Below are 26,850 nucleotides of genomic sequence, written 5' to 3'. Positions count from 1 at the left end.
GTGGCATTTTTTTATTCGTACGGAACGGGTTATTTTTACTCCGACCTGTCGTTATTATTATTGCGATCTCCTTATATAATAAGACTTAATGGACGTCATCCTGTTTAAGTAACAACAATAGACGAGGTGCATTAATAAAATGCTTCCTGTGTTAAGTTTCCGAAAACAAATGGGTGGGGAGATGGGGTCACAGGCCAAGAAAAAACTCAAATAAACAAATAAATTGCAATTTTTGCTTCCGCGGCCTCTGGACGCCCACGGATTGCTCATACGCCAAAAAAATTAAATTAAGTAAATGGAGATTAAGATTAAAACGAAGATTGGTTAAGGGAAATGCAGTGTTACGTAATGGACGCAATTATGGTAATGGCAGGAAGCGCGAGAAATGAATTACGGGGTATTAAGGACGGCTTTGGAACGCAGCGCCATCTACGAATTCACTCATAAACAAAAGATTCCCTGATTTGTTCTGACTCCATCTGTTCGGTAAACGGACTAAATAATTTCGTTACGTTTCAGGTGGCTCCATCTAGGCTTCAATTTAGTGGTTCAAATGCTGGTGGGTCTCCCCCTGGAGATGGTGCACGGGTCCGGACGAGTAGCCTTGATCTACATGGCAGGCGTAGTTGCCGGTTCACTAGGAACTTCAGTCTTCGATACCGACGTCTACCTCGTAGGTGCTTCTGGGGGCGTTTACGCCCTCTTGGCAGCCCATCTGGCCAACGTCCTCCTCAACTACAATAACATGCAGTGCGGGATCCTGAGGCTATTCGGCATCCTCGCCATCGGTGAGTTTTTTGCGCAAACTGCCCAGAAACACAGAAAAATAATCGTCTTTCCTTTTGTAGCGTCTTGCGACGTGGGCTACGCCATCTACTCGCGTTACGCCGCCGAGAGCATGGGTCCGCCAGTGTCGTACGTGGCGCACTTGACGGGGGCGCTGGCGGGGCTGACGATCGGACTGCTGGTCTTGAAGAACTTCGAGCAGAAGCTGCACGAGCAGCTGCTGTGGTGGGTGGCGCTGGGGGTGTACGCTGCCTGCACGATCTTCGCGATCCTCTTCAACGTCATGAACCCGACAGTCGAGACCGTGGAGAATCTGGGGGACGGTGTGAATAGTCAGTACGTGTATAATAGGTTCGGGGTATAGCCCCGATTGTTATTGGTTATTTTTTGTACAGAAATATTTGTACTGAGATCGTGTGATGTTTAGGGAGTTTATAGTGAAAGTTGTCAATCGTCGGTGTAAAATCGGACGCGTCACAGTCGGAACGGCGTTCGGAGTGTGACGGGTCGGCATTTAGTTCGTTTGTTTTTTTTTTTATGTTCTTGGAGATTTATTTCTCAACGTACTGAAACTTACACAGATGAATCCATTCCAAGTAATAAGTCCGAACCTGTTACTAATAACAAAAATAAATCTTCGAGGAACGCGTTTGTATATAATTTTTTTTGTATATAAATATTTATATTTATTTAATCTAGACCAAAGACTGAAACGAAGAAATTTTCTTTTATTTACGTTTAGTTGGGGGAATTATTGTCAAACTGTTAGCATTTATCAAGTTCCTAAAACGTTATCAACAGGAGTGAGAGAACGATGTTTTTCCAGTAACAATTCCATTATGTAGAGGCAGTTCTTTTTGACAATGATTTCCGAGGTTTTCACCACGACTTAGGTTACTTTCAGTCTACACCAGTGAAAAATGAGATGAAAGCCTAAGATGTTACTTTCTATTTCATTTTCTGAGTGATATTATTAAACTAGTCATAAAACATAAGTATAAGCCTACCAAAGAAAGTGCTAGTTAATTCTATTTACACAATAATGTATTCGAAGCCTTATAGGTAGACGATTTTCAATGTATATCACAAAGAAATTGTATTTTTTTACACTCAGGTAGACCACTGTTCACTCATATATTGTAAAATAGAACTGATAGACAGGTATTTCTTTTTATGATACCTTTATTCCATTTTTGTTTTGTTATTTTTGTCGTTTCACACTGTTTTACAATTATTACATTACTTCCATACCGAAAATAGAAATAAAACGATTTAAACCTAACGCAGCCTTTTATTAATTCAAACTTCCTATTCAAACGCCATCTATCTGCACACATATACAAAGCTGACACCACTGACACAAAGAGACTCGAATGAACGTGGAGACGTGGACATCGAGGAAGACGTATAAACGTAGTCAACAAGTAGAATGCATTTGACAGTTCTCTTCCAAAACCAATAACACAAATAAAAGTAAAAACGCTGTTAAAACCAAAGGTAAAGTCCTCATTTAACTCCAAATTAAGTGCTAATTTTTCCACAAATCACCCGAACATAACCTCACTTTTCCCTCCCCACAAATTTTGCAATCTCGCAAAAACTGACGCAAGATTTCCCCAAATACTGAAGCTATTAAGCATAATAGCACGCCAGGATTGTATTTACGTCTACAAACATTCCAAAAAATCTGTTAGTACGAAATATATCAAACATAACCTCACTTTTCAGGTACAATGCTTCGACGCGTCTTCAATAGCCTAGTAGAGACAGCCCTGCTACCACAAACCGACTCTGCGATCTATCCAAACCCGTTTACTAAACCCGAAACTATTCCCTTCGGCTGGTTGTCAAGCGTCGCTCCATGTTTTCCTCTGCATGCCAAAAACATATCCATTTTGTCAGAGCCCCATCAGTTCTACGAAGCGATCAAGTACGGCTGTGTTAACGCGAAAAAACGGATAGTTTTAGTTAGTTTGTATCTGGGGACGGGGCATTTGGAGAAGAGCCTCGTTACGACGCTACTGGAGAATGAGAATTTTAAACGTGGGGAGCTAATGGTGAATGTTTTACTGGATTTTATGCGGGGGAGTCGGTTTGAGAATAACTCACGGACTATGTTAAAGCCGTTGTTGCAGTCGCAAAGTCAAAACTGTAGTGTTTCGCTTTACCACACTCCTGCGTTTAGAGGGGTTTTGAGAAAAGTCACTCCGAACAGATGGAACGAGTTGTGCGGGTTGCAGCACATGAAGTTGTACGTTTTTGATGATGTTCTCGTGATTAGTGGGGCGAATTTATCAAATGATTATTTTACGAATCGACAAGATAGGTATTTTGTGATTAAAGATAGGAGGCTGTGTGATTTTTACTGTGGTTTGGTGAAGAAAGTACAGACGTTTAGTTTAAAAATGGACGAGTTGGATAATGTCGGTTTGGCGGAGACGTGGGATCAGTTACCCTACGATGGACGTAAAAGTGACTTTGTCGGTAAGGCTGGCGATATGGTTGAAAGATACCTGTTAGAGGCCAAAGATGAACGTAATATTCACAAAGAAGAGGGCTTTGGTATACCTTTTTCATCTTTTTTTTCTCTCTATTTTGATGTAGTAACTTGTAGATACGTGGATTTACCCTTTGGTACAAATGGGGCAACTAGGAATAGAGCAAGACTCCCAAACTACTGATCGAATTCTGGCTGAAGCCCCCAAAAATTCCACTCTTCGAATAGCCACAGGCTACTTCAACCTCACCAGTCAATACATGTCAACTTTGATCAACCAAAATGAGGCCAACTGCGATATTTTAATGGCACACCCTAAAGCTAATGGTTTTCTTGGGGCCAAAGGGCCTGCAGGAGGCATTCCCTTCGCATACTCTCTCATCGCACAAAAATTCCAAAAACAGTTTGAAAAACGGCGCCAAGAGAACAGGATAAATTTGCTTGAATATTTGAGGGACGGTTGGACTTACCACGGGAAGGGTTTATGGTACTACCCTCATAAAAACGACCATCCGTGTATGACTTTGATTGGTTCCCCTAATTTTGGGGAGAGGTCTGTCAACAGAGATTTAGAAACACAGTTAGCTATAGTTACCGAGAATCCAGAATTAAAGCAGAAATTGCATGAAGAGTGCGAGAAATTGTATAGGTTTGGATATAAGGCGGAGACTGATAGGGCTGTGCCTGGGTGGGTGCATGGGTTTGTCTTTTTCTTTAGAAATTTTTTCTGAATTAAGTGAGGTAATTGTTGTTTCTTTACTATAATTTATTGTCTATTTATTTTGTTGAATATTTAATGTGAAGCGTACAGTCAATTAAAGTGTTGAAGTCAAAATGAAAAAAAAAGTGAAATTGTATTTATTCGCCCTGTATTACTGGTTGTCTACGATGCTATTCAATATTATCCATGTGCGCATATCCCCATTCTTAAAAATCAAGATGATTTCTGTCTCATTTTAATTCTATTGCAATACGATAGCTTGTTTGAAATAAATCCAGTTAATTCTATAAAAAAAAAACAAGCCAGAAAAATAATTTCCTTCATAAATAAAATTCTGAAAGAAACATGGTGCAGGATTGCATCCATTTCGCAAAACAAATGAATTTAATTACCCTAGCCAATCACGTATTTTCATGTGACAACAATAATAGCTCCTCATTGGTGTGGTCTTTTTTTATTTTCACTCCATGTCACAGACCTTCCGTTGATCCTTTTTTTTTGTGAGGTTATGTGACTTTATTGACATATGCTCCAATTTTTACAATTTATGTAATTCCCACATAAAACCAAAGTGAATTTCTACGAAAAAGTAACCGCCCCCACAATGACAAATCAATCGTAGTCGCTCCAAAATCATTTTCAGGAAAGTGAGGTTATCTTGCACCCTCTCAACACCACCAAAACGACCATGCTCAGGCCCCAGCACACCTCACCACTAACTTTCAACTGCGCCCAAAGTACTCTTGAATCCTACACTTGCTCCACCTGCGACTTTCGAACAAACTTTAACGTACTTCTACGACAACACATTGAACGCTCCCACGGCACTACCCCCGAATCCACCGCCTACTCCATCCGAACCTTCAAATGCAAAAAGTGCGAGTTCGAGACCTACTTCCCACTCAAGTGGCTCAAGCACGCCACCGATTCCTCCAAACACCCAGACCAGAAAAGGTTCAACTGCGACTATTGCCCCTACAGCACCAACTACAAGAATACCTTCCAGCAACACAACATCTTCAAACACAAAAAGGACGACGAAATCAAGTGGTTCCAGTGCGACGAGTGTCCTTACAAGGCCAAAACGAAAGCCCTCCATCGCAAACACAAGAAAAACATGCACTTGAACAAAAGCAAGGACTTGAAGGAGTTCCAATGCGACAAGTGCTCGTTTAAGACCGATCACGTGGGGTATTTGAAGCGGCACCAGCACTATAAACACCCGAACGACACCAAGTGGTTTGAATGTGATAAGTGTTCGTTTCGAACGAAGGTGGACCATTGTTTGAAGACGCATCTGTTGACGAAACACACGTCAGAAAACGAGACGAAGTTGTACAGTTGCGAGCAGTGCGCGTACACTACGAACTTCCGGCGGCAGTTGAACGAACACACGGTGAATACACATAAGACGGAAAGTGAGGTTAGGTGGTACAAGTGCGACAAATGCGAGTATAGAACGAAGGTGAAAACGGAGATAAAGCAGCACAAGTTGAGTCATGTGAAACCCCAGCAGTTCAAGTGTGACGAATGCTCGTTTAAAACACAATATTTGGGGTACATGAGGATGCACAAGCTGTATAAACATACTATCGAAGATAAGTGGTTTGAGTGTGCACAGTGTGCGTTCAAAACACGAGTGGGGCACTTTTTGCAAACACACATCATGACCATACATAAGTCAGACGAAGACAGTAAAACTTTCGCATGCGAGTACTGTCCGTATGTCTCAAAGTATAGGACGTGTCTGCGACAACATGTAATATATAAGCACAAAGCCGATGATGAGATTAAGTGGTTTGAGTGTGACCAGTGCCCCTATAAAGCTAAGACGAAGAGTATTCTTAAACAGCACTTCCAAAGTAAGCATTTGTTGCTTCCGCAGTTCGACTGTGAGAAATGCGGTGCCAAATTCAAATCAAAACACCAACTTTACTACCACATGAAGGTTAAACACGAAAATGTGGTACTCACATGTGACCACTGCCCCTTCTCCACTAACCGAAAGTACAATTTAAAAAAACATATAGCTGAAAATCATTTACCACCCACCGAAGTCCAATGGTTCGAATGTGAGTTGTGCCCATACAAAACGAAACGAAAAACCTACCTCAATGCCCACAAAATGACCAAACATGCTATAGACGATGATATAAATTGGCACAGGTGTGAAGTTTGTGGTTATCAAACTACAAGAAAAGACGATTTGAGGTCTCACACTATTAATAAGCACGTACCTGAAGAACACATTAAATGGTATGAATGTGACCTTTGTTCTTATAAAGCTAAGCAAAAGTGGGGTTTACAACAACACAAGAGAAATAAACATGCACAGTATATGAAGTGTTTCGAGTGTGATCAGTGCAGTTTTGTTACGAAATGTAAGACTTACTTGAAGCTGCATAAAAATAATAAACATTTAGGAGATGATGAGATCCAGTGGTACTTGTGTGAAGAGTGTGCTTATAGATCGAAAACTATGAGTGGATTAAGGGGGCATCAGTTGCGCAAACACGCCAAAGTGGATGAAGGGTGTTAAATTATTGAGCTTTTAGCGGCACTAAACAATCATTTTGTTATTTACATAGGGGAACAAATTATGTTTTGACGTTAGGGACGATTATTGTAGTTTTGCCAAGATAGTTAAACTACAAAGTAATTACAAAAAATGTGTGCTAAAATTACGCGAAATACATCTAAAATGTACTACTATGTAACTAAAATATTCATAAAGAAAGCAATTAAATTAATGACAGTAAAGTGTGAGGTTAGGTACTCATTTGTAAACATACCTTATCATTCCACAACAATTACTCTTATCAAAGTCCTTCTTATATTAAAAAATAGCATTGTGGATGATGACAAGCACAATTTACGATGTTTAATTTTGCAAGTAGGTACCTTCCGAATAGAGTGTTACAAGGCCTCACAGCTACTTATTTTCGACGTAAGTTGATTAAAACCACTCGTTCACGTAATTCTCACAAAGCATAACAAACACCCACAAGAAGTGTGTCCCATTTCACCATATTTGTTACTTATGAACGATAGATTAAAAAAACTACAAGGTTTGAGGTTATGTCTACCTGTGACCTTGAACGTCCCAATTACTAAAAGCACACAAGACACGGTAAATATGCAACCATTTAACAATAGTACAACCCTTGAACCTCACCTACCCCCCGAATCCTACCAACTGTTACTTAAACTTCACCTCAAAAACGGAACCTTCACGGAAGTGAGGTTATGTCACTCATTTTGACATTTATTTTTGTTTTTTTCACTCTATTTCTAGTGTCAGCACTCCAACAAAACGGTTTAAGAGAGTCACACAGTTCACAGTCGACTGTTCTTTTAAACAACATGAAAGTGGTAGTTTTGCCTGCGCTTTCCGACAACTATATGTATCTTGTAAGTGATGGAAGTTTGTTGGCAGTCTTTGATCGTGGTTTTTAGATAGTTGACGAAAAAACTAAGCAAGCGGCAATCGTGGACCCGGTCACCCCCGATACGGTACTGGAAGCCGTTGAACGGGAAGGTGTTAACTTGACAAAAGTGCTGACAACTCATCACCACTGGGACCACGCAGGGGGTAACGAGCAACTCGTGAAAAAGTCGAAAAATGCGCTGCAGGTTTTCGGGGGCGATAAGAGAATTGGGGCGCTTACGAATCTCGTGAAGCATGGAGATAAGTTTTCGATTGGGGATATTAATGTGGAGTGTCTGTTCACGCCGTGTCATACAACGGGGCATATTTGTTACTATGTAAATGCTGGAGGGCAGCCCCCTGCGGTTTTCACAGGGGACACTTTGTTTGTGGCTGGGTGCGGGCGCTTCTTTGAAGGTACAGCTGAACAGATGCATGCAGCCTTGATCGATATTTTGGGAAATTTACCTGATAATACTCAAGTCTATTGTGGGCACGAATACACTGAACAAAACTTGAAATTTGCGAAACACGTGGAGCCCGACAATCCCGATATTTTGAACAGAATTGAATGGGCTAGAGTCAAAAGAGGGAATAGGGAGCCCACAGTACCTTCGACCATTGCTGATGAAAAACAAACCAATCCCTTCATGAGGGTGTGCCAGAGTTCAGTGCAAAAACACGCAAAGTGTGAGAATTCTATCGCAGCAATGCAAGCCATCCGCAAGGAAAAGGATTCATTCAAAGCTTAGATATTGTGTAAAAAATATAAATTCGTTGTTTATGCTTATATTATTTTTTCATATTATATTCTGATAATTCCGCTGCGTATTTTTCTTTCGAACGTTCATACATGTCCACATACACCTGGAAACGTAGGGTCATTATTATGTTAAATAAAGATTTAAAAACGTGCTTTTTTGTCAGATCCTGAAAGAGATTTCCATTTAATTGCCAATTGTCTTGTTAGTTCTTGTTTCGAGAGTTCTGCTTCTCCAGGTTTCAGTTCCGCGTTTAATTGTTCCATTAGAATCTGTCTTTGTTCTTGGCAGAATTGGAAAAACGGGTTTGAAGGCCGCTTCGGCGCTTTTGGGTCCTTTTCGCTTCTGCCACTTTTTCGTTTAGTTGGTTTCTTACTAGGTTTGGGTTTTTCTACAGCTAAGACATGGTTGTAATAATAATAAATTTCGAAAAGTATAACTCAACTTACGCTCTTCCCCTTTTTCGTCTTTTAGTTTGTCTTTCAACATCAAATACGCTACAGATTTGCTGTCTTCTTCCTCCTTCACAATGTCAAGGTTGGGAATCACAGCCCAATCTTCACCGTAGTTGTTTTGGAGCCGCTTTCTGAAGAATTTCACCTCTTTCTGTCTCCTCCGTACGATTTTGTTCACTTCTTGTATCCTAAAACTTGAAATTAGAACAGGCGATAGTTACAGGAAACCTAACCTAAAAACTAAAATTTCGTTTGATTTTTGCAGCTGGGCACACTCGTCCAGAAGGAGTTTGTATTTTTTATAATAAATGTCGTTTTCGTAGCTTTCTGCAAATACACCGTCATTTTCTGACTCGTCTGACATCATTTTTCTCTTGAGGTCTGTGTGCTAATGTGCTTATGGTTTAAGGTTATGTTGCACAAATGTCAATTGTCACAAAATCAACAATTTTTTTATCATAAATTTATTTCCTAATCTGACAATTTCATTTTTTTAACGGGAGGCTCTTCTGGTTCGTCTCCGTCTTTATAATGTATGCCATGCTTTATAAATCTTGCGGCAGCTGCTTGATTCACTCGAGGTCGATGCGCCTTGTCGTTAGCCTGAAATGTTCTTGTTAGAAAAAATACTACGATCACAGACACACGTACGTCTTTTGCCTTAACCATGTACTCTTTCACCCTATTCAACTGGTTTTTTATCTCGCTTTTATTTGGGTCCTCTCCTTTTGTTTTCATGTACAGCCAGAAAAGTGTGTTTAAAGTATATGCCATAAATAAATCGAAATCTACTTTTTCTTTTGTGGTCAGCTTTTCGTATAGGTCTGGGTTGGACGATAACTCGACGATTTTTCCAATTTTTTGAACACTATTGTGAAAATTTGTCAGTTTCTGTTGGATTAGTTTGTCGTCGCGTAGATCTCCAAAATCGATGTCGCTCTCCATATTTGTCTTTTATAGTGTAAAAACTAGTTATACAGATCGATTAATTAATCTTTTATCACTGAGTTTCAAACTAACCTCAATTAGTGACATACAGAATTACTGAATACAGAAGCGTCAATAAGTGCAGGATGCGATCGTTGTACCAACCTACATCAGAAAATTCCTAATAATTAGGAGGTTAATTTGACCAGAGAACATAGAAAAGCGACATATAGAGGCTATTTTTGCAAAACCACCCTTATTGACATTGAAGTCCTCAACCGCCAAATTTAAATAGTCGATGCCAATAAAAATATTATGACATTTCTTCTAGTTATTTTTATTCCTAGTTAGAAACAAACACTGCTACCAACATAAATTGAGAAGTCCTCAACCGTTATTTGATTTAAACTATGGCGCTTCTCTATGTTCTCTGATTTGACGTTCCTTTTCGATATGGCGGGAGCGGGAGCTAGGGTCGCATAAAAAAAGATTCAATTTGAATGGCTTTATTACTTCCTATCGATATAATACAGTAAAGATATTAAAAACTATGATCGACTCACGATCCCAAGTTAAATTGATTATAGTTAGAATATTTCAAAGTGGGACCTCTTCGTTCTAAGATAATATCTAAAGGCATTAATTTATTGACGGGGAATACTATTTACAGAACGAAATGAGAGAATATTCTATTAGTGACCTCGAATTCTACCCAACGGAAATCATACTGAAAGGTAACTAATAGCAATAAAAGAAAATACTGATACGAAAAAAAATCGTCTAGTCTACATAACCGAAAGTCGACACTATGGGATGAAAGGTCTGAATAGAAAAATAAATAAAAAGAAAATACTCCACCTATTGAGTTATTTGTAGTCGTCGATAAAGAAAACAACTCGAACTTTGAATCACAGCTATGCTTATAATTCAAATGGATACGGACATCTCGGACCCGACGCGCGCGCGAAATGGATGAATTTAGTTTTTTATTTAGAGGTTTCATAAGACTTTAAAACGTGGCGCGTCCGAGACCTCTCCTTACACCCACTGAACAACAAACTTTAAAAAATAACAATATTGAAAATGGTGCATGATTGTATATTCTGTGTATGTTCCGTCTACCTATCCTAATTTATTCCTCCTTATTAAACACAGCCTCTACACTTATATTTACACGTAGAATTTGTATTTGACGAATTTCATAACATTCCTAGATCCGAGTGATAGTCGCTAGAACAGATCTACGATTTTGAACCTGAGATTCGAAACTCTACCTAAAATTGGTTACATGTTTAATTGAACTCGACGAAGCTCTACTATATATATATATATAGTTTTTGTAACAATTTGGGCCTGATTTTGACGGCGGGACTTAACAAGTTGCATGCAGAACACGAAAAAAGCATTCAAAAATGTAAAACTACTAAAACTTCTAAAAAAACCTACAATACTTAAGTTCACTTGTGAATTAGATGTGGCTGGCGCCACCTGCAGTAGGTTTCTCAACTGTTTTGGACAGACAAGAGGTTATTATGGTTTGTAATTTATCGTCTACGGAAAATTCACCTTCGTCTGAATTTTCCCGCAGGAAGCGCTTGCAGCGCTTCACCGACGGCACGATGATGAGTAGAAGACCGGATAGAGCGATGAACAGACCCGCCAGGTAGAACGATAAGTTGTAGTTCTTCGTCTGATCGCACAGCCAACCTGGAAACAAACGGTCAACGCATTCACTCTAAAGCCTAGTCCAGTCAATCCAAGCTTTCGTTCCTTAATTTTTAAATTTTTACCTTCATAACTTTTTTATTATTAACGTTACGCGAAAAAGTTATTGCTACTTTTTTTGTCAGATGCATAGTTACGATGATAAATGTAAAAAATAATTTATTGTGTCCGATGCTGGATTGGCTGTACTGGTTTAGCAAAAGCGAACTTGCCTCCGAGCGGAGGTCCGATCAGGTTGGCCACTCCTTGCACCAGCAGGAGGAGACCATAGGCGTTCGTGAACCGGTCGAGAGTGATCAGTTCCACCAGGATGATACACGTTAGAGAGTAGTTAGCTGCTATGAAGAACCCAAAGGCACCAGAAATGACACAGAGAGACCAGTAGCTGTTGATTAGGGGTACCACCGCAGTCACGGCGCCGCACAGCCCCATGCATGCTGCGTAGATTATTATGGCGTTGGCCCACGGCAGGTCGCCCACCCATCCCAACATCACCTACGACCATGAACCGTTTACTAATCGTACCCGGAGTACCACCATGTGCAATACCCACCTCACCGAACATGTTAATGATACCGATAATGGAAATGAGTAGAGAGGCGTCTTCTTCCGAGTACCCCAAAGTGGTGGCATGGTCCGTCAAGTACACGTACGGAACGTCGTACCACGTGTACAAGCAGAAATTTGAAATGGCGAAAAGCAAGTACTTCACGTCGGCGAAGTGGGAGAAGTCGAACATGTCGACCAGCAAGTCCCAGAAGTCCCACAGGCCGGCGTACCATTCTACCTTTTCTTTGGCTATGGTGGTCATGGAGTTCCTGTAGATGTCGGGACAAGAACTGGCGCGTAACCTGTAGCGGTTGATGTTCAACATGGCCCCTCGGTACGTCACCGAAAGTCTGTGGACTCTCAAGTCCTTCAGGAAGGCCGTGGGGAGTTTCTTGTTCGGGTTCATCCTCGGCGGCGAGATTTGGTTCCTCTTGAGCCACGACAAGTATGCGGCTTCTTGGTTCGTCGGCTGGGTTTGAGCTTGCGGTAGTTTCGCTTGCATGTAGGCTTCGTTGAGGCGACCCGAGTCGCTGAAGCTCCTCGAAGGCGTCAGTAAGCTGGGGTAGTTCGCCAGGAGGACGTTGTAGACGTTCTTGTGTTGCGACAGGAGCTCGATCACCTCGATGGGGACCTTTTCCCCGTTCCGGACGTACGTCGGGAGGTTGACCAATGAAGACGACAGCCGGTCCGTGTTGATGGCTTCCAAATTCTCGTTGCTCGTCTCCATGATGGGTTGTAGTACCGATGCTGTATTCGTGCTGTTGCTCACCGAGAACGAGTCGGCTGAAGACCCTTTGTTCTTGCGCTTTAGATTCCTATTTCGTTTGCGCTCCTTCGCCAGACTCTTCACCTTCCGGGACGTCCACGGGAGGTCGCGCATCACGGCCCCACACACCGCTAGGTTGAGGAACAATCCGGCGAGGATCAACGTGGTGCCCCTCCAACCGTACTCCTGAAGCAGGAACTGGATGAAGGGGGCGAAGATGAACGTCCCGATGCCGCTGCCGCACACCGCCAGCCCCGTCGCGAACGAGCGTCTTTTGTCGAAGTAGTAGGCCACTATCACCACCGACGCCACGTAGCACAAGCTCAAGCCGAACCCCGCCAGGATACCAAACGTGATGCAGAGCACCGTCATGCTATTCGCCCTCGAGCTGATGAGGAAGCCCGTGCAGGCCAGCACCGACCCGAAGATGGTGACCTTGCGGCAGCCGTAGCGGTCCGTGAGGAAGCTCGCCACCGGGCCCGACAACAGCGGCATGGCCATGAAGAGGCTGCCCACCCAGGCCGTGGTGCCGCGGTTCTGGCCGAAATACTTGAGGAACTCCACGAAGATGACGCCGAAGCTGAACGTGATGCCGTCCGCGATGAGGTTCACCACGAACGACGCCACCACCACCACCCAGCCCCAGCCCCCGTCTGGGGGAGTGGCTTCGCTGAGGTCGAGCGTGGAGGAGGAGCTCGAACTCGAGCTTGAGCTGGAGCCCGAGCTGGGGGCGGGGCTAGGGGCGGGCTTGGCGTCGTCACCCCGCCCCCGGTCGAACTGCACGTGGTGCACGGGCTTCTCCTCCTCCTCTTCCATGGAGGCGCGCTTCAGCGCGTCATCGAGCAGCGGCCGGTTCTCGTCGACGCCGCCGTTTGACACTTTCGCGGTACTCGAGCTCACTGTAACGCCGTTTTTGTTGACTTTATCGGATTGTTTGTCCATGGTGTGTTGGGCCATTCTTGCAAGTCTCTAGAGAATTGCCTGCGCAAGCTCGCAAGACGGTACGCGCTTGCGATACGTTTCATGCGGGTCGGGGGCGGTACGTGCCGACTGTCACTTGGCTCGGGGTGTGGTGCCATGCGGGGCGCGCTGCAACCACGGGGGTTGGAGGTTGATCTGGAACCAACAAACAACTATCAGAACCAAACATGTTCGGATAATATCCGAAACTACCGGAATATCGTGTAAATGGTAAGATGCTAACCAAAATTTATCTGATCATCCGCACCAACAATGTGACGACAATGTTTGATATGAAGTGAATAATGAACAAGTGAATTTTAAGATTGGTTGCGGATATTGCGCTGTATAGTACTCACAGAAACGTCAAAACGTGTTCATTTGTTTGTTAAAAGTTGTTACTAGATATGTAAAAAAGATAATGAGAATAAGTATAAAAGACGTAAAAAGTTAATATGTACAATTTTCTTAAAGTAAGTAAAAGTAAAATTTTAAAGTTCAACAGGTTATGGGCCCAGAGTACTCTATCTCAAATCTCTAATTGATGAACTTACCAGTGGCGAAGTGAAGACATTTTATAAGTTGATAATCAGAATGCAATCTCAACAGTGAAAACCGGACAGTTCAATCAACAGAGCAAGCGCATAGTTGTAAAATTTCACTTTATAAATGAAAAGGTGTGAAAAGGTATTATAAACATTAAAATTTAAGTGTTGTTTAACTGAAAAACAAATCGCCGATATATTTACGAAACCTCTTGGAAACGTTAAATTTGAAAATTAATAAAAAAATTGTTAATCAACATCGATCTGTTTATGCATCGGTTCACTTTACAGGATAAGAAGAGGTCCAGAAATGCGTCCGTGTGGAGCATCCTCCGAGCTTCCGCCGAAGCGGCTGCAGCAGCCACTCGCTAAAAATAATCAGCGATAAAATCCAATACCTGTTTACATGGGTTTCGCTGTCGCCAGAGATAAAATCTCGAATTCCGCCACGAGTGGATTCGATTTTAATCCGTGATAGTGGAACTCGCGCACTGTTATCACTAGGAAGCGCCAATGTTAAAGACGCCGGGCACTCGGGTAGGATTTTGGTGGAAATGTTCGGTCCGAGCGCAATAATGGAATAATAATCTGCTTTGAACTAATCGGTTTTAATTGTGATTATTATGGTGACCTACGTGCGGCACAGCAATGTCAAATAACTTGGCAGGGACTACATGAAGTGTTGAAAAAAGAGGCGCGGACGTAAAACGGATGGAAATAGGTAAAGGATTTTATTTTTGGCCGGTCGTTGCAAGAGAGCGGAAAACATTATTGCGGTGCACTTGGCGTCGATTTGCGGGACTGATACGAAGAGAGTTTTGTTGTTTACGCGCTGTCACGTCGGGGAAGATTTTTATTTTTGGATGCCAGTCCGCGGAAAAGTTGGCGGAAAGTGTCAACAAGTTCTGCATGTCGACGTAATCTTAGATTGTTATTTACGTTTCGGATTTATTTATGTCTGATCCATGAGAAAACGAACGGATTGCCTTGAAACGTTTCGCGGCGGGTTCCAAATTGCGGGATTTACTTATTGCGTGGAAGTTTTTGGCTAAAGTTTGCATTGAGGAATTTCGTTTTTTGTGGACATAGAACAACAATGATGTATTTACCGACAGCAGCACACAAAGTCCGGTTCGGAACGGGAACTTCATGACGAAACTTGTAATCGTTTACTAAACGAGTTGTAACAAAAATCTTGCTGAAAACGGTCATTTTTGTTTGCAAAATGTGTCAAATATTGTCATTTTCTAATAAAAAAATGGAGCGTAGTCACTATGAGGAAATATAACTCGTCCAAACCAAGAAGTGATGTATTCTACAGGTCAATTAGTTTATACGTACCACTTTACATCAACAAAAAATAGATTTCATGACCAACTAAACGCCTCTTTTTGGATCACATGGTATTGCTGTCTTTAAGAGATTTCTCTTTTTTTATCCATTTGTAAGGGAAGTTTTCGGTTTTTATTATTAAAATGCATTTTGTGCATTATTGTTTCATATCCAGATTTCGTGTAATGTTGGTTGCATAACAATTAAATTACATTAAAATCTTTTTTGTAAAGTATTAATAAAAGTAACTTATTTAATACTAAACCAAATTTTAAATTTATTGTTAACAATGTCAACAAAATTTAATTTTATCCCTGAAGTTTTTGCAATCAAATAGCAGACAATATGGAGACCAATTCTAACTTTCCTATAAACTTGAAAGTAGGTCGTATATATCTAGATTCAAGTATATTTATTTTGCGATAAATTTAACCGCTGACTCGCAACTTGTGGCTTTAGCTGCAGACTGCAGTTACAAAGCATGTTAAAGTGGGCAGAAAATAAATCATTACAAAACAATTTTCTAATCTCCTCCATTAAAAAACAATTATGATAAACTCACCACAATTGACTAGCTATACAAAATGTAAACATTTCACAAAATTTGTGTTTGTTCTCTACATTTAAGCAGGTCCATTTCGTTTAATATTTAGTCAAATTGAGTGCTATTCTTAGGCGCACGTTAGAAACTCGATGGCCAACATTTATAGAAAACTCACTTTTAAACGGTTAATTCAAGGTCAATTTGGTGATAAACTCAAGTTTTATAATGCCGTCAACCGGAGAAACAATGAAATTTGCACTTTTTTAACACTTTAACAAAGTTTGCAACTCCCAACAGAACTTCTCACAACGAATTACACTCAGTTATTATATCTGGCATGGGGTGTGAACTAGTCGAGCGTAATACGAATTAGAGAGAATACGAAATGAACTTTTTTATTGATCAGTGTCCACACGTGCATAAACGACATCAGTTACAATGGAGTTGAGAGTTCACGGGGTTCTACCATGCCGAAAACTTAAAATACGTTGGTACCACTGCTCAAACACACCACCATTGTTACCAATCAAACTAGCGCGGTGAGAGCGGACAATGAGACAATATAATTTTAAAAAAAACCTTGATTATTTTCCTGTTTCGATCTTTACGCATTCAGCCTTCGACCGACTACCTCTTCCTCAACCTCCCACTCTATTTTTAACCCACTTCATGATAGTACTTATCGAAAATAGACAATTTCGAAACGAGTGCACTCCAACTAAACCTCATTCCATTCAACCCGAGAACAACACACGTCTCTAACACAGGATTGAACTTGAGCGAATGTCAATGACAGATAGACCAAGAAAAATATCCGTAATCACCGAAAGGTCACAAAAATCCGTAAGCCAACGTTGCCAACTCAAACCCACCCCCACGCCAAACTAAAACAATGAAATAAAAAATCCGCGATAAGGAGTAATTGACCCCGTGAAAAAACCAAACGATGCCTTTGTCCCCCGGCATTGTTGCAGTAACGAGCAAACAAAAGCCATTTTTACTGCGCATCTTGCATTTAAGTAAAATTTGAATTCGTACTGACCGCCAGTTTGAAATCGTCCATGGTGAGGCCGCCCGCAGCCGCCCCCGACCTTGACATGTACACCACACACGCCACAAAAATTCGCTTTTCACACGACTGAACGATGCACCCCGTTTACTTGATTTTCAGCCGAAACGAGCATGTGTCGTCTGATAGCCAGATCCACTTCTAAATATTCTTTTGTGTTATCATTTAGTGGAGGGACAGTGGCGTGGGGCGGAGAGGGGACGCACGAGTCGAACTTATCAGATAAGCCTAAGCCGTCTCTGGCAATCTTACGGATTTATTGCGAGAGTGTGGCTGATAGCTGGATTAGGAATTGGCTTCCCGGGATTTTTCCAATGTGAGTGGGGCCGGAGAATGACAGGTGGAATGTCAGATTTGACAGGTGAGGTTATGGCGGGATTTAGTCAGTTTTAACTCTGAGATTTGGGGATTAGAACGCCACTGGGCGCCTCATTCTGTCTGTGTCGGGCCATGGGAGTAACGTCCTTCGTTGATAACATATCTTATTCATCACGAGCACTTTGGAATACAGCGAACACATTTCCTTAAACGTTGAAGATAAGTCGGATTCTTAATTTCGTTATCTCGTCCTTTTGACTTTCTTAATGATTTTTTTTTTTTGGAATGGAGGATTAGAAGTTTGCGTCATGGGTGTAGCTAATCAAATAAACTACGTAAAATTTTAAATGTGTATCAGTCTGATATTAATTTGACGTACGTTTGTGACGAAAAGTTTACAAAGCACAAATATTTACTTATTTACAAGCAACTGTGGGTCGTATATCGATCTATAAATAAAAATGCCATTAATGCATTGTTCGATAACATTATCCTGGGAAATTATGTCATTAGGATGGTTTAATGCACTGTAACGATGAAAAAACAAACACTGCGCTCATTTATCTCTTGCTTTTAGGGATTTTATATTCTTGATGTTGATGGTTGTGATTAATCAAAATCTTAGCATTTCATGGTGAAAAATGTCGGAAGACTTTTTCAAGTACCTTGTATGTTTTGTTCATATTCTATGTTCGTTATTTCTTCTCTAGTGAATGTCACTACTAGTAAGGCCCCTTTATAACACAATACTTTTTAATGATTTTTAGCCTGGTTCTCATGGTAACTTTTAAAAAGTTAAAATTTTTAAAGAAATTGCCCGTTTTTTCGAAGTCACCCTTGGCCATACGCGATACGTCATTCATTTCCGCCATTAGCGGCCAGTAATCATTTGTGTCATTATTCGTGTTACAAATTTCAGTTATGTGGATTTCATTAATAAATAGACTTTATAATAAACTTCCGTATAAACTTATTGACATCACGAAAACCTCCGTACGTCGTTGTTCGGTTCAAGGACCAACACAAAAAATGGTAAATTTTTACATTACTACCTAATTTATTAATTCTATTATAATTAAAAGTGATTTTGTTATTGTGAATTAATGTATTAATTACTTTTAGAACTTCACAAATTGGGAGGCGATGAGGCATATAAATGCCTTAAATATTCGTAGTTTCATCTACGAATTCGAGTCTAAACATTTTATTGAATTTGGCCATTTAAAAACGAGGCGCGAAAAACATTCAGCCTTGGCAGAAAAAAAACGCTCTAGATTATTAATAGCTGTTAAAGTATTTAGGGCGTTATGAAATAAATAACGCACGAGGTCGACAGTGTACTCCCGAGGGCGTCCCGTCCGAGGGTGTTATGTTCATAACCCTCGTGGTGCCTTCAACATTTTATGTCATCCTTACCAGCAAAAGTTTATAAATAAACACAAAATTCCAAAAAAAAGCTTATTCCCGTAATTTAACGGAAAAATCGACCTACCTTGGTCACTAGCAACGGCGTTGTTTACTAAATGAAAAATTGTGTGACAGATTTTTTTTATGCCTACGTGGGGGTCGATGTACTGCACAACCTGTGGGTAAGAATACTATAGGGGCTATACCATCCAAGATCGCCACATTTTTGGGTTTGCTTGATGCTAAAAGCTATACTGGTCATTGCCTGCGACGAACTGCTGCGACATTACATGCCGATGCTGGAGGAAGCGTATTAAATTTGAAGCAACTAGGAGGTTGGAAAAGTTCCACAGTGGCAGAAGGATACGTGGATGATAGCGAATGTTCCAAACGGAAGAATGCTCGTTTAGTTTCTGGCGTAAACAAGTCAGCTGACATCAAAACGTCAAGTCAATTTTCAAGTGTTACAGATTCCAAAGGTGTTAATTTTTCAGGTCACTTTACTAATTGTACTTCTGAAATAAAGCAAAAAGAATAAATTTATATAAAGTACGTTATTGTTCCATTTTTATCATTACTCTTACTATAATTTCTGAATATTGAAAAATAACGCCCTAGGGCCTATTAATTTCAAAAATAACGCCCTAGACCGTTATTTACGTTGTAACGCGTATTAAATAAAGGTTGTTATTGAAAATAATAATAAAGGATGACATAAAGAAATATTGCGCAACAGAAGATTTGTTTGTTGACTTATTTGTAATGTGTTTCTACAAACGACAGTGCGAAAGTGCCCATCTTGAAATTAACGTAAATCTGGTTGTCACAATACCAGAAAGCTTTATGCTAAAGCAAGATCTCAAGATCTTGGGAATTTTATGGATATTATATCCAATGCCAACAAACAAATTATTAATATCTACAGCCCAGGATGGCACTGTTTGCATTCAGAAATACCTAGATATGCATATAGATGAATGGTGAATTAAATTAATTGTTATTGTCTATTTTTGGTATTCTTGCCTTTTTGTTTGTATAATTTATTATGGTAAATATATCGATATTGTTGTATTTTTGATACATATCATTTGTATATTTAATTGAATGAATAAACTTACATTGAAGAGGAAATAAAATTTTATTAAATGATACTCGATGAAAGGAAAGTAGGTACTGTGTGTTTTTTTTTTCAGTTGGTTGTACAAGTATGTAAAGCTTGGTAAAGTCAGTTTAGAGATGATGTTCTTAGCCTGTTTATTTATATTACAGTTTTTCATTTACATATTGTAATAAGTTATTTATAACCTACTAACAATAAAAAAAACTATTAATTAATTATAGTTTCCAATTTATTCATTATTATTAATTAACAATAAAAAAGGATTAATATCCAAATGGTATTGTGTCAAAGTTTTCTAAAATAACTCTCTTGTCATAAACAAAACCAAATTCTTTTGTTTCTGTTTTATTTAAAAGTTCTTTAGTTTTAGTCTCTCTGGTAATTCGATTATATTGTGTACTGATTTTTTTGTGTTTGTATTCTAAAATATTGTTTATTCTATCGGAATTAATCTTTTTTGGACGTTTCATAGTTTAATGCAAATCCTTTAATTTTGCAAACAACTTTACCTGCTCTCACAAACCGATCACTAACCAGTGCTTTTTCCCGATTAAAAATCAGAACAGACTCACCAAATTAGAGGTCAGACACAGAGCACAGGAAAGTGCGTGCCCTTACATTCCCCACCACTTGATGTTCTGAAGATTTTATAAAAGATTTTGCAGATACAGTTGATTGGAGTGAAATATCACAATATCAAAAATTTATCTGAAGATTTTATAAAAGATTTTGCAGATAAAGTTGATTGGAGCGAAATATCACAATATCAAAAATTATCCAAAGACTTAATCAGAGAAAACAAACACAAACTTAATTTGTTCTTGGTATTATGCTATCAAGAATTATCACAAGATTTTATACAAGAATTACGAAAAGATCTAGACGAACTTATTTCGAGCGAAGACAAACAACAAATATTTCCAGGTTTTATTACTTTAGCTACACTTTATAATTTAAACAGATATGAAAAAATATTTAATCAAAAAATTAGTCATAATAACATGATAGAAAATTAAATTTAATTATCCAATAAAAGAAGAGGTTAGTTTAAAATTTAAAAATAATTGTATGGAAATCAGCGAGCCGATTACATATCTTGATTTATTTTACTTTATCCGTAAAGGATATATGAGAATATATAAGGAAAAAGCTACAGAAGTAATACCTTTTGCTAGCCCATATCAAATACCTATAACAAATGGTCCATACGGTACTTATGCACATAAATGGGAGACTTTATCAATTGAAAGAATTTATAAACATGGAGATGTTTTTACTCTTGGAATGCGATCATAAATAATTGATTTTCTATTGTACAAATTCTTAAAATATTATATTTTTTAAATGATTTAAGATCACTTAAACTTGATCATCTTACGTTTAAATCAAGGTTCCTTAATAGTAATCACTATAAAGGGACCTTGCGTTTAAATAATCAAATAATAATGTACAAGGCGGTCCATCGCATAGCGTTTTCGTAAAAAATACCTTTTCTAATTAATCAATTTCTGGTGTGTATACCGTTTGGGTACACACCAAATTTTCCAATTCACATCATTCTTTTAAATACATTTTTTTATCTTCTTTGTCTATTTTAGACTTTAAATTTCAACTGTTGTTCTGAACAGGCCCATATAGTACAAAATTCAAAACAGGGTGAAATGCTTAAAGAAACAAAGTGTTCTGAAGGGGGCTGTACTAGTAAAAAACTTAAAAATAGGTCAAAATGCATTAACATTGTAACTTTTTAATATACCTACGTTAATAACAGTAATATTTTAAAAATATTTGTTTTTTTAAATATAGGTACCTGCCATAAAAACATGGTAAAATGGTTAGAATATTTGCTTTTAAAAAGGTGAACTTGTTTGAGCGAAACCATATTCATATGTGTGCTGAAGTGGCCCCATTGAAAAACTGAGCAAAAAAGGCAAATTTTAACTTTTAATTAAGAAGGTTGTTAAAATAGGAGTAAAGTGCTTAAAAAACAAAGTATTCTGAAATGGCCCAACAGAAAAAACCAGGGTAAAAAGACGAATTTTAAGGGTTTTTAAATGGTAACTTTTCTTGGCCGAAACCGTATTCACGTTTGATAAAATGGGATATATTTCTTAAAATTTTTACTTTTTTTAAAAGTTACCTTGAAAACCAGGCTAAAAATCATTAAAAAGTATTGTGTTATAAAGAGGCCTTACTAGTAGTAATGTCTTGTTTTTAAAAATCATGAAACTCTTACAGTATATTTCAAATTTCACGGGAGACCAACACTGCCGTGTACTACATGTTGTGAAACGTAGAGAAAATTTAAAATTAGACCTTAAGATTGAGGCTTGAAATGTAAAAGAAGTGACAATACGGTTCTAGCGGTAGACCTGTATGAAATTACATGACGTATGTACATACACTTATGTGCCTTTACAAACTTCTGCCATATACTTAGAACCATATATATATACATATATTTACGGTTTAAGCGGTCAAAGACCCTTTTATCCTTCAAACTTTCCCCACAAAAACAAGCAGTTTGTTCAACCACCTTTTACGGTTTCGCCCCACAAAATTCCAAGCTTGCAAAGTTCTGCTATAAGTCTTCGCTCGTATCTACTAAAATGCTTCCACTTATCATTTTTTCTAGCCATTCATCCACGACCCCATTTCTTATCAAACATCAAACCCACCCATCTACCAATATTTGCCATCCTCGCATATGAATTTCGTCACGTGGCAACCCATTTTTGCAGGTATACCAAAGTGTGCAAATAAACGCGTCACTTCCGCAGCGGCAACCTTGAAACCACCAATCGATAGCGAAATGGCGGGGACACGTTCGATGCAGGGAAAATTCCACCCCTGCCATTTGGAAGAACGGGGAGGGATGCCGCCGCCGCCGGGGGCGGGAAAGCGGCGGCACGTGGACGAACTTTCTCAGAATCCGGAACGGTTTCTTCCACCCTCACAGCGTTTCTCTTTTCTCAAATAACGCAGAAACTGTTATCGGAATCCAAGGTTGCGGTCGGAATTACGAAAGCAGACAGCACGTGCCTGAAGGTGCTAATTATGCAGTCAAATGAGGTTAAACGTTATTTTAAACAAACCAGCGCTTATTTAAGTCGGCTTAGCTTAGTCACATGATCAGCGTGTGCGCTCTGATTGGCTCACACGTTCACGTGAATGTTTCACAGACTGTTATAGGTAGTGAGGGTGAGGGCACGCCGCGCTGCAACTATTTGAACATAAAAGGGATAGGATTAATAAGACAAAACAAAAAACAAAAGCATACGAAAGCACTCCTGATTTATTGACTACTGCCACTGCTGGTGCCCGAGTCCGATTCGTCGTCGTCTTCCGTCTCCGATTCGTCACGATTTTCTTGTATCCCTTGCATCTTTTTGTACTCCGCGTAGGTGATCTTCTTCGGCATAATATCCCTCAGGAACTCGTACCTCTCGTCCCTTTGCACCACCTCCGCCACGTGCTTATACTCTAAGCTCCTCCCGCCATTCGCCAGCTTGTACCCCTCCCTCGAGAGCATCTTAATGAAGAGTTCCGCAGCTTTGGTCATCATCAGCGACGAGTCTTTCCCGATGTTCTCCGCCTCCGAAGAACTCTTCATGATGGTCATGATCCGGTACACCGGCAACGCCCCCCATGGTTTCGTCGACATCGCGGCTAGAAACGAAAAACAACAAGATGACGTCACCTGATTAGCGTGACGTCACATCGTCGCCTGTCAATCGGCGTCAATCACGTGACGCGCAGGTGACGCTATACTTATTCCCAGCCGCCTCGAAACGATCATCCAGAACCGGTAGCGCGCCAAAAAACGTCCACGTTACAGCCAAACAAACAACCAACTTACCAAAAATTGAAAATTACGCCGAAAACGATGCTAAAAAACTGCAACCATCGTCTGGGAGCGCTCGAACGATGGGTCTGCTGTGGCGGTTTAAAGGGCCGGAGTCAGGAAGGCCGGGACGGTAACCACACAAAGCACACTTGATTTGAGTGAGGGCGGGCGAATTCCGGTCGGGGGCTACGCGTACACTGCCAGTCGGGGGCTGTCGACGGGAATTATTTTGGTAATTGGCGCACCGAGAATGGTTGCGGCCGTTTTCGCACGAGAGACGAGAAAACTGCACGAAACGTCACTGAAAACAACAGACGATCGTTGCGCGTGGTGGGGAGAGGCGCAGGTCGGGCAGGGGTCCTCAAAATGTTCGCATGTGACGTCATTATTTATTTAGAGAGGAGTTTTTACTTTGGTAATTGGTAATTGGGGGAGCAGGTGCTGCGTGGTCGTTTAGCCAGTTTACGTTGTTTAATAAGGAGGTATCATTCTCTGGTATTTTAAAATGTTTAAATATTTACTAGACCGGTTTTTATCGCCACTATTAGTAGTATCAACACTTAAATAATGCGTTGTGACGATTGAATGGAAAAACAAGATTAAGTTCTTGATAGTTTGACACTTGGGTTATGCAATTTTAAGTGGATGTGGCGCTGATAAATTACAAGACTCGATTTGTTTGAAACATTCTAAAGAGAACGAATGATTATAGCTTGAGGTTATCTATTTATTGTAGACACCTGTTGCTCTTCAGAGGTCGTAAATTGTTTTCATACATAAATAAGTACACTTGTCAGTAAATATAGTGCAGTGTTACCATTTCTGCAACTATAAGATTGTTTAGTGGAAATTTTGCGTAAAACGCAAACCCATAAGTGTGACCTTTCTACATAAATGCTAGCTATGTTTGGAGGTCCATAATCATTTAAATACGTCTCTGTTTTCATCATAAAAATTAGAACAGAAACCACGTGTAATGTTGGTTGCGTATTCATTTCAAATAATAAAGATAATCATGTTAATGCAAAATGAATCTTCAATTATTTCATAGTTTAATATTAATGTATACACGGTAATGTTATAATTTCATAATTTGTTAATTTCTTTTAAATGATGCATTTTGACAGAACCTGACATACATTTGACAGTTCAAAACATAACCTATACCCATGTAGAATCGGGGGCCCCACAATGACCACAAGAATCCACTACTGCTGCGTCCCTGAATGCGGCCGCAACTCTTACTCCCACCCCCACCTCCACTTTCACCTGTTTCCCCAAGACGGAAAATCCTACGTCTACGTGACCAACGAAAAGGGAATCGAAAACAAAATGGAACGAAAAAGGGTCTGGGAACTAATCCTCTTAATGAAAAAAGCCCACAGCCGCACTGACAGAGTGTGCTCCAAACATTTCCAAGCCTCAGACTACTACAAAGGTAAACCCCCTCACATCCTTCAAACACTCAAAATTACTAAGTTTTCCACATCAAAGGTGACAAACTTTCCCCAATCGCCATTCCCACGATGGATCTGCCGCAGCGAAACCCAACGAAGGACATGTGTATGGTGGAATTCTGCCACCACCTCAGCGTAGAACACCCATACAAGCGTTTCTTCACCCTGAACCGGCCATCTTCAGATTCGCAGGCTAACCGGTGGAACATGTGGAGGAAGGTTATGTGGAACAACGAGGCGGATGCTCCAAAGATGTGGGTGCCACTGACGGTGTGCGCTGACCACTTTATAGGGGGGGAGCCCTCGAATCATCCCACTAGCATAGATTTTATTCCATCACGTAACCTGCCAAGGTACGAAATTGAAGAAGTTAATGTCAATGAGAGCTTTTCGGTTATGTGGGATACGACGAATCAGGACCCTCTCGAGCTCCCGGAGCCAGAATTCATTGCAGTAGATGGGGGGCTGGAAGATGAAATTAAAATAGAAATAGATGAGATAGAATTAGAAGACACAAGTGAGCATGAAGATCATTGTTATTGTTAATTTGTATGTGTTTTTTTTTAATAAAGACTGAATTACTGAATTTTGAGTTTTACTTTTGTACCTAATTTACGACCTTCACGTCATGAAAGCCAAATCATTTTTTCGTTTTCAAGCAATTTATTGTTAAAATAAGTTCAAACGTTTAACCAAGACTCAAACTAGATCAATATAAACATTAATTATGGCGGTACATACTTTTTTAATAAAGATTGAACTTCCTCAGTATATAGTTTGAGCACTTTAAGGTCTGAAGTGGACGTACACTCATTAACACAGCAAATATCTGACGTACTTTCATACATAAAGATTCCAATGACCGCCGATTCGCAATACAACGGGACACCATTATCCTGGACGCAGTACTGTCGGGAAGATGCCAACTTTGCGTCAATGGTAGTATTGGCACCCTCTGTGATAGTTGCAGAGTCAAGTTTTTGCGCTACTACGTAGTCAAAAACGTTGGTACGTTCATGGTATATCATTTTACAATTACTGTTTAGTTTGAAGGGCTTCTCAATCGACGTAACCTCAGGGATTATAGCTGTGTTCACCCTTGCTACAAATGCGATCTTTTTTTGTAGCTCGATTAAGGTCACGTTGGATTTAGAAAAGTGTATATTTTTGATATCGATGCAGTTTATTCTGATATTATCTTCGGAAAGCCCTTTAAAGTTTGGTACAGGGAGGACGCAGATGTTGGACTTGGGGATGGTGAAGATGGGGTATTTTGTGGTTAGAAGGAGGTTCTCGGTGACGATTGTCGAGCTGCTGAGGAGGCTGATGGAGGTGAAGCCGTTTTTCTGGAGAATGTAGGCTACGGGGGATGGGGTTGATGCTGGTACTGCTAAAAGGAGGTAGTAGAGTAACGTCATTTTTTGTATAAGTTGACAGTTAATTGAGCGTCAGTGTCGACTATGATTGAGTACTTGGAAATGGGACGAATATGACTGAGCTAAAAAAAACAAAGAAAAAATTTATGTTTTTATGTGATAAATATAAAAAATGTATTTATAATATTTCATTATTGCCACTAAACCATGAGATAATCAACTACTTTAGTAAAAGTACAAAAATTTTTACATGTTCTTAAC

The 26,850-nt window shown here is 39.9% G+C and overlaps 9 protein-coding genes across 15 annotated transcripts in view; 5 read left to right on the top strand and 4 right to left on the bottom strand.

Annotated features, from left to right (window-relative positions):
• Positions 1-2,068, top strand: part of LOC135133034 (protein rhomboid) — a 47,521-nt gene extending 45,453 nt beyond the window's left edge. For both annotated transcript variants that reach the window (XM_064061264.1, XM_064061265.1), the window contains 2 exons: positions 520-788; positions 849-2,068. In XM_064061264.1, the coding sequence (XP_063917334.1) occupies positions 520-788; positions 849-1,150 (571 nt within the window). In that variant the 3' untranslated portion in view covers positions 1,151-2,068. The remainder of the gene's footprint in view (positions 1-519; positions 789-848) is intronic.
• Positions 2,069-2,155: 87 nt separating this feature from the next.
• LOC135131957 (CDP-diacylglycerol--glycerol-3-phosphate 3-phosphatidyltransferase, mitochondrial) lies at positions 2,156-4,129 on the top strand. Its single transcript, XM_064059836.1, has 3 exons — positions 2,156-2,283; positions 2,515-3,348; positions 3,401-4,129. The coding sequence occupies exons 2-3, from the start codon at positions 2,520-2,522 to the stop codon at positions 4,012-4,014; spliced, it is 1,443 nt and encodes a 480-aa protein (XP_063915906.1). The 5' UTR covers positions 2,156-2,283; positions 2,515-2,519; the 3' UTR covers positions 4,015-4,129.
• Positions 4,130-4,692: 563 nt separating this feature from the next.
• On the top strand, positions 4,693-6,543 carry LOC135131860 (zinc finger protein 142-like). Its single transcript, XM_064059706.1, has one exon. The coding sequence runs from the start codon at positions 4,693-4,695 to the stop codon at positions 6,541-6,543; it is 1,851 nt and encodes a 616-aa protein (XP_063915776.1).
• A 248-nt stretch (positions 6,544-6,791) lies between these two features.
• LOC135132015 (hydroxyacylglutathione hydrolase, mitochondrial) lies at positions 6,792-8,254 on the top strand. 2 transcript variants are annotated; one of them, XM_064059927.1, is made up of 3 exons: positions 6,792-6,951; positions 7,300-7,415; positions 7,461-8,254. In XM_064059927.1, the coding sequence occupies exons 1-3, from the start codon at positions 6,882-6,884 to the stop codon at positions 8,181-8,183; spliced, it is 909 nt and encodes a 302-aa protein (XP_063915997.1). In that variant the 5' UTR covers positions 6,792-6,881; the 3' UTR covers positions 8,184-8,254. The 2 variants fall into 2 exon arrangements, with proteins under 2 accessions (XP_063915997.1, XP_063915998.1); XM_064059928.1 differs by lacking the exon at positions 6,792-6,951 and adding an exon at positions 6,961-7,134.
• LOC135132016 (high mobility group protein B3-like) lies at positions 8,205-9,089 on the bottom strand. The gene is made up of 4 exons (XM_064059929.1): positions 8,881-9,089; positions 8,642-8,835; positions 8,348-8,589; positions 8,205-8,298 (listed from the first exon to the last, which is right to left on the bottom strand). The coding sequence occupies exons 1-4, from the start codon at positions 9,012-9,014 to the stop codon at positions 8,224-8,226; spliced, it is 645 nt and encodes a 214-aa protein (XP_063915999.1). The 5' UTR covers positions 9,015-9,089; the 3' UTR covers positions 8,205-8,223.
• LOC135132018 (nuclear nucleic acid-binding protein C1D-like) lies at positions 9,081-9,827 on the bottom strand. 2 transcript variants are annotated; one of them, XM_064059931.1, is made up of 3 exons: positions 9,668-9,827; positions 9,299-9,615; positions 9,081-9,250 (listed from the first exon to the last, which is right to left on the bottom strand). In XM_064059931.1, exons 2-3 carry the CDS (start codon positions 9,590-9,592, stop codon positions 9,119-9,121), a joined length of 426 nt encoding a protein of 141 aa, XP_063916001.1. In that variant the 5' UTR covers positions 9,593-9,615; positions 9,668-9,827; the 3' UTR covers positions 9,081-9,118. The 2 variants fall into 2 exon arrangements, with proteins under 2 accessions (XP_063916001.1, XP_063916000.1); XM_064059930.1 differs by having other exon boundaries at positions 9,083-9,250; positions 9,299-9,825.
• Positions 9,828-10,064: 237 nt separating this feature from the next.
• LOC135133070 (monocarboxylate transporter 12-like) lies at positions 10,065-18,443 on the bottom strand. Of its 3 annotated transcripts, XM_064061324.1 has the most exons (5): positions 17,038-18,443; positions 11,853-13,730; positions 11,512-11,794; positions 11,141-11,281; positions 10,065-11,080 (listed from the first exon to the last, which is right to left on the bottom strand). In XM_064061324.1, the coding sequence occupies exons 2-5, from the start codon at positions 13,569-13,571 to the stop codon at positions 11,043-11,045; spliced, it is 2,181 nt and encodes a 726-aa protein (XP_063917394.1). In that variant the 5' UTR covers positions 13,572-13,730; positions 17,038-18,443; the 3' UTR covers positions 10,065-11,042. The 3 variants fall into 3 exon arrangements, with proteins under 3 accessions (XP_063917394.1, XP_063917392.1, XP_063917393.1); XM_064061322.1 differs by having other exon boundaries at positions 10,065-11,281; positions 17,038-18,433; XM_064061323.1 differs by lacking the exon at positions 17,038-18,443 and adding an exon at positions 14,518-14,609 and having other exon boundaries at positions 10,065-11,281.
• Positions 14,748-25,799, top strand: LOC135133071 (uncharacterized). 2 transcript variants are annotated; one of them, XM_064061326.1, is made up of 3 exons: positions 14,748-14,840; positions 24,884-25,194; positions 25,251-25,799. In XM_064061326.1, exons 2-3 carry the CDS (start codon positions 24,948-24,950, stop codon positions 25,757-25,759), a joined length of 756 nt encoding a protein of 251 aa, XP_063917396.1. In that variant the 5' UTR covers positions 14,748-14,840; positions 24,884-24,947; the 3' UTR covers positions 25,760-25,799. The 2 variants fall into 2 exon arrangements, with proteins under 2 accessions (XP_063917396.1, XP_063917397.1); XM_064061327.1 differs by lacking the exon at positions 14,748-14,840 and adding an exon at positions 24,743-24,828.
• On the bottom strand, positions 23,187-24,104 carry LOC135133072 (chromatin accessibility complex protein 1). Its single transcript, XM_064061328.1, has 2 exons — positions 23,769-24,104; positions 23,187-23,578 (listed from the first exon to the last, which is right to left on the bottom strand). Exon 2 carries the CDS (start codon positions 23,571-23,573, stop codon positions 23,205-23,207), a length of 369 nt encoding a protein of 122 aa, XP_063917398.1. The 5' UTR covers positions 23,574-23,578; positions 23,769-24,104; the 3' UTR covers positions 23,187-23,204.
• Positions 25,800-26,850: the final 1,051 nt, after the last annotated feature.

Source organism: Zophobas morio, unplaced genomic scaffold (assembly GCF_036711695.1).
Source record: "Zophobas morio isolate AGI-343-1 ecotype UQ-CSIRO unplaced genomic scaffold, CSIRO_AGI_Zmor_V1 ptg000021l, whole genome shotgun sequence".
Lineage (NCBI taxonomy): Eukaryota > Metazoa > Arthropoda > Insecta > Coleoptera > Tenebrionidae > Zophobas > Zophobas morio.
Note: the sequence above shows the minus strand (reverse complement) of the source record. Positions and strands in the feature narration are given on the sequence as shown.